The sequence below is a fragment of the Mya arenaria genome, chromosome 17 (genome assembly GCF_026914265.1).
Source record: "Mya arenaria isolate MELC-2E11 chromosome 17, ASM2691426v1".
NCBI lineage: Eukaryota > Metazoa > Mollusca > Bivalvia > Myida > Myidae > Mya > Mya arenaria.
Genome location: NC_069138.1, coordinates 45,084,516 through 45,095,926, shown reverse-complemented (window position 1 = coordinate 45,095,926; position 11,411 = coordinate 45,084,516). Strand labels below are relative to the sequence as shown.

The 11,411-nt window shown below is 41.0% G+C and overlaps 1 protein-coding gene across 1 annotated transcript; it reads right to left on the bottom strand.

Annotated features, from left to right (window-relative positions):
- Positions 1–5,468: 5,468 nt before the first annotated feature.
- Positions 5,469–8,823, bottom strand: LOC128223532 (centromere-associated protein E-like). Its single transcript, XM_052932809.1, has 2 exons — positions 6,193–8,823; positions 5,469–5,972 (listed from the first exon to the last, which is right to left on the bottom strand). Exons 1-2 carry the CDS (start codon positions 8,821–8,823, stop codon positions 5,469–5,471), a joined length of 3,135 nt encoding a protein of 1,044 aa, XP_052788769.1.
- Positions 8,824–11,411: the final 2,588 nt, after the last annotated feature.

Sequence of the window (11,411 nt, the reverse complement as noted above, 5' to 3'; positions counted from 1 at the left end):
ATCAAAATGTTGGTTAAGCTAGAACAGCTCCAAGAATACTCGACAGCATATTGATTTACTCCTAGTTTTTCTTTCTTTATTTATTTTGTCTGATCCCATGGTTTGAACGATGATACAATCATTATGAGACCGTGCGAACAAATAGTTTTAATCTTAATCTTAAAATGTACTCACAGGTTCTTTCTTGTCTTCAGATCGCCAGGTTGATTCTCAATACAGTGCACATCAACATGCTGTTCCTTTATTGTTTGACTCCTTGTCTTCAGGTCGGCAGGTTGATTCTCAATATAGTGCTCCTCAACATGGTGTTCCTTTATTGTTTGACTGCTTGTCTTCAGGTCGCCAGGTTGATTCTCAATATAGTGCGCCTCAACATTGTGTTCCTTTATTGTTTGACTCCTTGTCTTCATGTCGCCAGGTTGATTCTCAATATAGTGCACCTCAACATGGTGCTCCTTTATTGTTTGACTCCTTGTCCTCAGGTCGCCAGGTTGATTCTCAATATAGTGCACCTCAACATGGTGTTCCTTTATTGTTTGACTCCTTGTCTTCAGGTCGCCAGGTTGATTCTCAATATAGTGCACCTCAACATGGTGTTCCTTTATTGTTTGACTCCTTGTCTTCAGGTCGCCAGGTTGATTCGCAATATAGTGGACCTCAACATGGTGTTCCTTTATTGTTTGACTGCTTGTCTTCAGGTCGCCAGGTTGATTCTCAATATAGTGCACCTCAACATGGTGCTCCTTTATTGTTTGACTCCTTGTCCTCAGGTCGCCAGGTTGATTCTCAATATAGTGCACCTCAACATGGTGTTCCTTTATTGTTTGACTCCTTGTCTTCAGGTCGCCAGGTTGATTCTCAATATAGTGCACCTCAACATGGTGTTCCTTTATTGTTTGACTCCTTGTCTTCAGGTCGCCAGGTTGATTCGCAATATAGTGGACCTCAACATGGTGTTCCTTTATTGTTTGACTGCTTGTCTTCAGGTCGCCAGGTTGATTCTCAATATAGTGCACCTTAACATGGCGCGCCTTTATTGTTTGACTCCTTGTCCTCAGTTCGCCAGGTTGATTCTCAATATAGTGCACCTCAACATGGTGTTCCTTTATTGTTTGACTGCTTGTCCTCAGGTCGCCAGGTTGATTCTCAATATAGTGCACCTCAACAAGGTGTTCCTTTATTGTTTGACTGCTTGTCTTCAGGTCGCAAGGTTGATTCTCAATATAGTGCACCTCAACATGGTGTTCCTTTATTGTTTGACTCCTTGTCTTCAGGTCGCCAGGTTGATTCTCAATATAGTGCACCTCAACATGGTGTTCCTTTATTGTTTGACTCCTTGTCCTCAGGTCGCCAGGTTGATCCTCAATATAGTGCACCTCAACATGGTGTTCCTTTATTGTTTGACTGCTTGTCCTCAGGTCGCCAGGTTGATTCTCAATATAGTGCACCTCAACATGGTGTTCCTTTATTGTTTGACTCCTTGTCTTCAGGTCGCCAGGTTGATTCTCAATATAGTGCACCTCAACATGGTGTTCCTTTATTGTTTGACTGCTTGTCCTCAGGTCGCCAGGTTGATTCTCAATACAATGCATCTTAACATGGTGTTCCTTTTTTGTTTTTCCTTGTCTCCAGGTCGCCAGGTTGATTCTCAATATAGTGCACCTCAACATGGTGTTCCTTTATTGTTTTTCCTTGTCTTCAGGTCGCCAGGTTGATTCTCAATATAGTGCTCCTCAACATGGTGTTCCTTTATTGTTTGACTGCTTGTCTTCAGGTCGCCAGGTTGATTCTCAATATAGTGCACCTCAACATGGTGTTCCTTTATTGTTTGACTGCTTGTCTTCAGGTCGCCAGGTTGATTCTCAATATAGTGCACCTTAACATGGTGTTCCTTTATTGTTTGACTGCTTGTCTTCAGGTCGCCAGGTTGATTCTCAATATAGTGCACCTTAACATGGTGTTCCTTTATTGTTTGACTGCTTGTCTTCAGGTCGCCAGGTTGATTCTCAATATAGTGCACCTCAACATGGTGTTCCTTTATTGTTTGACTCCTTGTCTTCAGGTCGCCAGGTTGATTCTCAATATATTGCACCTCAACATTGTGTTCCTTTATTGTTTGACTGCTTGTCTTCAGGTCGCCAGGTTAATTTTCAATATAGTGCACCTCAACATGGTGTTCCTTGATTGTTTTTTCATGTCTTCAGGTCGCCAGGTTGATTCTCAATACAGTGCTCCTCAACATGGTGTTCCTTTATTGTTTGATTGCTTGTCTTCAGGTCGTCAGGTTGATTCTCCATATAGTGCACCTCAACATGGTGTTCCTTTATTGTTTGACTCCTTGTCTTCAGGTCGTCAGGTTGATTCTCAATATAGTGCACCTCAACATGGTGTTCCTTTATTGTTTGACTCCTTGTCTTCAGGTCGTCAGGTTGATTCTCAATATAGTGCACCTCAACATGGTGTTCCTTTATTGTTTGATTGCTTGTCTTCAGGTCGTCAGGTTGATTCTCCATATAGTGCACCTCAACATGGTGCTCCTTTATTGTTTGACTGCTTGTCTTCAGGTCGTCAGGTTGATTCTCAATATAGTGCACCTCAACATGGTGTTCGTTTATTGTTTGACAGCTTGTTTTCAGGTCGCCAGGTTGATTCTCAATATAGTGCACCTCAACATGGTGTTCCTTTATTGTTTGACTGCTTTTCCTCAGGTCGCCAGGTTGATTCTCAATACAGTGCACCTCAACATGTCGCGCTTTTATTGTTTGACTGTTTGTCTTCAGGTCGCCAGGTTGATTCTCAATATAGTGCACCTCAACATGGTGTTCCTTTATTGTTTGACTGCTTGTCTTCAGGTCGCCAGGTTGATTCTCAATATAGTGCACCTCAACATGGTGTTCCATTATTGTTTGACTCCTTGTCTTCAGGTCGCCAGGTTGATTCTCAATATAGTGCACCTCAACATGGTGTTCCTTTATTGTTTGACTCTTTGTCTTCAGGTCGCCAGGTTGATTCTCAATATAGTGCACCTAAACATGGTGCTCCTTTATTGTTTGACTGCTTGTCTTCAGGTCGTCAGGTTGATTCTCAATATAGTGCACCTCAACATGGTGTTCCTTTATTGTTTGATTGCTTGTCTTCAGGTCGTCAGGTTGATTCTCAATATAGTGCACCTCAACATGGTGCTCCTTTATTGTTTGACTGCTTGTTTTCAGGTCGCCAGGTTGATTCTCAATATAGTGCACCTCAACATGGTGTTCCTTTATTGTTTGACTGCTTTTCCTCAGGTCGCCAGGTTGATTCTCAATACAGTGCACCTCAACATGGCGCGCCTTTATTGTTTGACTGCTTGTCTTCAGGTCGTCAGGTTGATTCTCAATATAGTGCACCTCAACATGGTGTTCCTTTATTGTTTGACTGCTTGTCCTCAGGTCGCCAGGTTGATTCTCAATACAGTGCACCTCAACATGGTGTTCCTTTATTGTTTGACTCCTTGTCCTCAGGTCGCCAGGTTGATTCTCAATATAGTGCACCTCAACATGGTGTTCCTTTATTGTTTGACTGCTTGTCCTCAGGTCGCCAGGTTGATTTTCAATATAGTGCACCTCAACATGGTGTTCATTTATTGTTTGACTCCTTGTCTTCAGGTCGCCAGGTTGATTCTCAATATAGTGCACCTCAACATGGTGTTCCTTTATTGTTTGACTGCTTGTCCTCAGGTCGCCAGGTTGATTCTCAATACAATGCATCTTAACATGGTGTTCCTTTTTTGTTTTTCCTTGTCTCCAGGTCGCCAGGTTGATTCTCAATATAGTGCACCTCAACATGGTGTTCCTTTATTGTTTTTCCTTGTCTTCAGGTCGCCAGGTTGATTCTCAATATAGTGCTCCTCAACATGGTGTTCCTTTATTGTTTGACTGCTTGTCTTCAGGTCGCCAGGTTGATTCTCAATATAGTGCACCTCAACATGGTGTTCCTTTATTGTTTGACTCCTTGTCTTCAGGTCGCCAGGTTGATTCTCAATATAGTGCACCTTAACATGGTGTTCCTTTATTGTTTGACTGCTTGTCTTCAGGTCGCCAGGTTGATTCTCAATACAGTGCACCTCAACATGGTGTTCCTTTATTGTTTGACTGCTTGTCTTCAGGTCGCCAGGTTGATTCTCAATATAGTGCACCTCAACATGGTGTTACTTTATTGTTTGACTCCTTGTCTTCAGGTCGCCAGGTTGATTCTCAATATATTGCACCTCAACATTGTGTTCCTTTATTGTTTGACTGCTTGTCTTCAGGTCGCCAGGTTAATTCTCAATATAGTGCACCTCAACATGGTGTTCCTTGATTGTTTTTTCATGTCTTCAGGTCGCCAGGTTGATTCTCAATACAGTGCACCTCAACATGGTGTTCCTTTATTGTTTGACTGCTTGTCTTCAGGTCGCCAGGTTGATTCTCAATATAGTGCACCTCAACATGGTGTTCCTTTATTGTTTGACTCCTTGTCTTCAGGTCGTCAGGTTGATTCTCAATATATTGCACCTCAACATGGTGTTCCTTTATTGTTTGACTGCTTGTCCTCAGGTCGCCAGGTTGATTCTCAATACAGTGCTCCTCAACATGGTGTTCCTTTAATGTTTGACTGCTTGTCTTCAGGTCGCCAGGTTGATTCTCAATACAGTGCATCTTAACATGGTGTTCCTTTATTGTTTGACTGCTTTTCTTCAGGTCGCCAGGTTGATTCTCAATATAGTGCACCTCAACATGGTGTTCCTTTATTGTTTGACTCCTTGTCTTCAGGTCGCCAGGTTGATTCTCAATATAGTGCACCTCAACATGGTGTTCCTTTATTGTTTGACTGCTTGTCTTCAGGTCGTCAGGTTGATTCTCAATATAGTGCACCTCAACATGGTGTTCCTTTATTGTTTGATTGCTTGTCTTCAGGTCGTTAGGTTGATTCTCCATATAGTGCACCTCAACATGGTGCTCCTTTATTGTTTGACTGCTTGTCTTCAGGTCGTCAGGTTGATTCTCAATATAGTGCAACTCAACATGGTGTTCGTTTATTGTTTGACAGCTTGTTTTCAGGTCGCCAGGTTGATTCTCAATACAGTGCACCTCAACATGGTGTTCCTTTATTGTTTGACTGCTTTTCCTCAGGTCGCCAGGTTGATTCTCAATATAGTGCACCTCAACATGTCGCGCTTTTATTAATTGACTGTTTGTCCTCAGGTCGTCAGGTTGATTCTCAATATAGTGCACCTCAACATGGTGTTCCTTTATTGTTTGACTGCTTGTCTTCAGGTCGCCAGGTTGATTCTCAATATAGTGCACCTTAACATGGTGTTCCATTATTGTTTGACTCCTAGTCTCCAGGTCGCCAGGTTGATTCTCAATATAGTGCACCTCAACATGGTGTTCCTTTATTGTTTGACTCTTTGTCTTCAGGTCGCCAGGTTGATTCTCAATATAGTGCACCTAAACATGGTGCTCCTTTATTGTTTGACTGCTTGTCTTCAGGTCGTCAGGTTGATTCTCAATATAGTGCACCTCAACATGGTGTTCCTTTATTGTTTGATTGCTTGTCTTCAGGTCGTCAGGTTGATTCTCAATATAGTGCACCTCAACATGGTGCTCCTTTATTGTTTGACTGCTTGTTTTCAGGTCGTCCGGTTGATTCTCAATATAGTGCACCTCAACATGGTGTTCCTTTATTGTTTGACTGCTTTTCCTCAGGTCGCCAGGTTGATTCTCAATACAGTGCACCTCAACATGGCGCGCCTTTATTGTTTGACTGCTTGTCTTCAGGTCGTCAGGTTGATTCTCAATATAGTGCACCTCAACATGGTGTTCCTTTATTGTTTGACTGCTTGTCCTCAGGTCGCCAGGTTGATTCTCAATACAGTGCACCTCAACATGGTGTTCCTTTATTGTTTGACTGCTTGTCTTCAGGTCGCCAGGTTGATTCTCAATATAGTGCACCTCAACATGGTGTTACTTTATTGTTTGACTCCTTGTCTTCAGGTCGCCAGGTTGATTCTCAATATATTGCACCTCAACATTGTGTTCCTTTATTGTTTGACTGCTTGTCTTCAGGTCGCCAGGTTGATTCTCAATATAGTGCACCTCAACATGGTGTTCCTTGATTGTTTTTTCATGTCTTCAGGTCGCCAGGTTGATTCTCAATACAGTGCTCCTCAACATGGTGTTCCTTTATTGTTTGACTGCTTGTCTTCAGGTCGCCAGGTTGATTCTCAATATAGTGCACCTCAACATGGTGTTCCTTTATTGTTTGACTCCTTGTCTTCAGGTCGTCAGGTTGATTCTCAATATATTGCACCTTAACATGGTGTTCCTTTATTGTTTGACTGCTTGTCCTCAGGTCGCCAGGTTGATTCTCAATACAGTGCTCCTCAACATGGTGTTCCTTTATTGTTTGACTGCTTGTCTTCAGGTCGCCAGGTTGATTCTCAATACAGTGCATCTTAACATGGTGTTCCTTTATTGTTTGACTGCTTGTCTTCAGGTCGCCAGGTTGATTCTCAATATAGTGCACCTCAACATGGTGTTCCTTTATTGTTTGACTCCTTGTCTTCAGGTCGCCAGGTTGATTCTCAATATAGTGCACCTCAACATGGTGTTCCTTTATTGTTTGACTCCTTGTCTTCAGGTCGTCAGGTTGATTCTCAATATAGTGCACCTCAACATGGTGTTCCTTTATTGTTTGATTGCTTGTCTTCAGGTCGTCAGGTTGATTCTCCATATAGTGCACCTCAACATGGTGCTCCTTTATTGTTTGACTGCTTGTCTTCAGGTCGTCAGGTTGATTCTCAATATAGTGCACCTCAACATGGTGTTCGTTTATTGTTTGACAGCTTGTTTTCAGGTCGCCAGGTTGATTCTCAATATAGTGCACCTCAACATGGTGTTCCTTTATTGTTTGACTGCTTTTCCTCAGGTCGCCAGGTTGATTCTCAATACAGTGCACCTCAACATGTCGCGCCTTTATTGTTTGACTGTTTGTCCTCAGGTCGTCAGGTTGATTCTCAATATAGTGCACCTCAACATGGTGTTCCTTTATTGTTTGACTGCTTGTCTTCAGGTCGCCAGGTTGATTCTCAATATAGTGCACCTCAACATGGTGTTCCATTATTGTTTGACTCCTTGTCTTCAGGTCGCCAGGTTGATTCTCAATATAGTGCACCTCAACATGGTGTTCCTTTATTGTTTGACTCCTTGTCTTCAGGTCGCCAGGTTGATTCTCAATATAGTGCACCTCAACATGGTGCTCCTTTATTGTTTGACTGCTTGTCTTCAGGTCGTCAGGTTGATTCTCAATATAGTGCACCTCAACATGGTGTTCCTTTATTGTTTGATTGCTTGTCTTCAGGTCGTCAGGTTGATTCTCAATATAGTGCACCTCAACATGGTGCTCCTTTATTGTTTGACTGCTTGTTTTCAGGTCGTCCGGTTGATTCTCAATATAGTGCACCTCAACATGGTGTTCCTTTATTGTTTGACTGCTTTTCCTCAGGTCGCCAGGTTGATTCTCAATACAGTGCACCTCAACATGGCGCGCCTTTATTGTTTGACTGCTTGTCTTCAGGTCGTCAGGTTGATTCTCAATATAGTGCACCTCAACATGGTGTTCCTTTATTGTTTGACTGCTTGTCTTCAGGTCGCCAGGTTGATTCTCAATACAGTGCACCTCAACATGGTGTTCCTTTATTGTTTGACTGCTTGTCTTCAGGTCGCCAGGTTGATTCTCAATATAGTGCACCTCAACATGGTGTTCCTTTATTGTTTGACTGCTTGTCCTCAGGTCGCCAGGTTGATTCTCAACACAGTGCACCTCAACATGGCGCGCCTTTATTGTTTGACTCCTTGTCTTCAGGTCGTCCGGTTGATTCTCAATATAGTGCACCTCAACATGGTGTTCCTTTATTGTTTGACTGCTTGTCCTCAGGTCGCCAGGTTGATTCTCAATACAGTGCACCTCAACATGGTGTTCCTTTATTGTTTGACTGCTTGTCTTCAGGTCGCCAGGTTGATTCTCAATATAGTGCACCTCAACATGGTGTTCCTTTATTGTTTGACTGCTTGTCCTCAGGTCGCCAGGTTGATTCTCAATACAGTGCACCTCAACATGGCGCGCCTTTATTGTTTGACTGCTTGTCTTCAGGTCGCCAGGTTGATTCTCAATATAGTGCACCTCAACATGGTGTTCCTTTATTGTTTGACTGCTTGTCTTCAGGTCGCCAGGTTGATTCTCAATACAGTGCACCTCAACATGGTGTTCCTTTATTGTTTGACTCCTTGTCTTCAGGTCGCCAGGTTGATTCTCAATATAGTGCACCTCAACATTGTGTTCCTTTATTGTTTGACTGCTTGTCTTCAGGTCGCCAGGTTGATTCTCAATATAGTGCACCACAACATGGTGTTCCTTTATTGTTTGACTGCTTGTCTTCAGGTCGTCAGGTTGATTCTCAATATAGTGCACCTCAACATGTTGTTCCTTTATTGTTTGACTGCTTGTCTTCAGGTCGCCAGGTTGATTCTCAATACAGTGCACCTCAACATGGTGTTCCTTTATTGTTTGACTGCTTGTCTTCAGGTCGCCAGGTTGATTCTCAATATAGTGCACCTCAACATGGTGTTCCTTTATTGTTTGACTGCTTGTCTTCAGGTCGCCAGGTTGATTCTCAATACAGTGCTCCTCAACATGGTGTTCCTTTATTATTTGACTGCTTGTCTTCAGGTCGCCAGGTTGATTCTCAATACAGTGCACCTCAACATGGTGTTCCTTTATAGTTTGACTGCTTTGCTTGTCCATGTGGTTTCCATTTTAGAAATAAAATAATAGTAATTTAATGTAACTTCATATTCAGATATTTTTTTTTCCATGAAAACAGTATTAAAATAAGATTTTAGAGGCATTATAAAAAATCGATGTGAAGTTTTAGGCTGTTCGCGTTTTGTGGTGATAGACTACTGAAAAGGTCAAGGCATCTACAATCATGATTGGAAGAGAAGTTTATATATATTAAAATTGTTTTTATTTTGCTTTCTAAACGGTTAAAATGTTATATAACACTACATCCGGCATTTCCTGCGTCAAGTCATGTGTTTACGGTGGAAAAATAAAACTCGCGCTTTTAGAAAATGGTTGATACCCAAATCCGTGTGTTGGCAAAGACTCAATTCAATCCCTTTCAATGTCCAAATGGCCACTTATTATCGATGATAGGTTGAAGTAGTAAATGAAACAACATAGAACAGTATAACAGATTCAATTACTCGTACTCATGTATACATAAGGATAATAAATTGAAATGCAAATCATGTTAATATACATTTCAATATTCTATTCTATGCGTACACATTTGAATGCAGTATTCCTTAACCATACATGTGTATGTATATATTAGGCCATGTTCATAATGTTATAATTGCAATAGTAAAATCAAAACTATAGGCAAAAGCCCAGTAGTCAAACATTCAAATATAAATCTTTATTTCTTCACAAATTAAGAGCCCAAACGAAACTGAGCGAGATTCATAAACGTATAAACACCACAAACATACCACACATGCATCAACATAGCTTCACTGATAACTGATGGGATTACAGCCCTAGAACGGTCAGTGGAACTCAATTTAACTGAAATACGAATCTACTTGGGGTTTTAAACTAGTTTATGTGGCCATAACATCACACTTGTTCCAACTTTTATCAATTATTACAAATCTCATCTGATAAAATTGATAATATGATACTTTGTAAAATGCGGTAAATACATTATCGAACGTAAATGGAAATTTGTCGGGGTTAATGATGGTGACAATAGACACGTGACTATTTAAGAGAGGGCAGAACACTAACAACAATGAAAGGCTGTAGGCCGGCCGCCACTGGTCAGTTTGGATCCCATGAGCATTTCCCGTTTTCTGTAAAAACAGCGTTCCTTTTGGAATCAGCAGATTGATTTCTGACGTCGGATAGCTCGGTAGGGTTTGAGAGTACCCATAAAACTGATAGGTCTAGTAGTTTGACCCTACGTAAATTCGATAGGTCTAGTAGTTTGACCTTACATAAATGCCAAGTTGTTTTAAAGATAGATAGTGAATTGTTTACCAAATATAGAAAACGTGAGAGCCCATGAAACTTAAACTGTTGTCTGATAACTATACCTGCGTTTGATGTACATGATTCGACGATACAAGCCTACATAAACCGGTAATCGTCTTACTTAGTGTTCGTTGTGTGTTTAACATCACCGTGGCTTTAAAGTTTGCCTTGACGTCGTAGGTCAATACAATATACTTAAAATGCACACACAACCAGCCCCCACCCCAGCCTACCCCCCCCCCCCCCAAAAAAAAAAGAAAGAACAAGAAGATTGTTCGGTAGTGTTCGTCTACAATAGTACACGTTTGTGTGGAGGCGTATTTCATGAAGCAATCCAACTGTTCATGAAGTGTTATTGTTGATGACGACAAATCGTACGACATGGCAAGGTTGATACGATTCTTAATCATCTGTAAAGATTACCTTAATAGTTTTACCCATCGGTTACAACATATTCATGCCCTACACATTGCTTCCTTATATAGTGGTTGTTGTCCTATCAGTTATAGAAAAAAAGAAAGTCTATCGGTTCGGTTCCTCACCAAGACTTATTTCAGATTCATCGGCTTGCTTTCAAAATCACATTCACATTGCAATCTTATTTACGTTTTTAAATAAAGTCGTATTTTCATTCGCACGTTTTACCATAACATCATGCGTCCCATTTTATAACCACGGCGCATTAATTCTTTAAACATGTCATGTCAAAAATAAGATCTGAAGATACCTGATAAAAGCCTTAAAAACAAAACTGACGAAATAAAACATGGCGCTGACAATTAAATTTATTGCCTCATTTTCAGGACTTAGATTAGGAAAAAATATATTCAATAAAGAACTAAACGAACGTTTATGAATGTAAATTCAAACGCATTATGTAATGAAGTGTTCTTTAAAATGATAATGCATATACTTAAAATGCACCCCCCCCCCAAAAAAAAGGGGGGGGGGAACGGTGTTCGGTACTGTTTGTCTACAAAAGTGCACGTTTATATGAAGGCCATTTTAGTGAACCACAGACAGGGACTTTTCATCTCGAAGTGCTTGATCATCTACTATTAAAATATTTCGTTCGGAGAGGCTTTAATAATTATGCTATACCATCGGTCCCAAAATCACAAAGCGGTTACTTTCCTATGATGTACAGTAATCGCTGTCACTTGTGTTTATTTGTTTTACATGTTTGTTATAAAAACTGATGTCCACATGTTCTTGTATAAAACTGAAACTGAACTACGCTTGTCATGTGGTGATGATCAAAATACATGACTTCACTCAAACACTCAAATGAA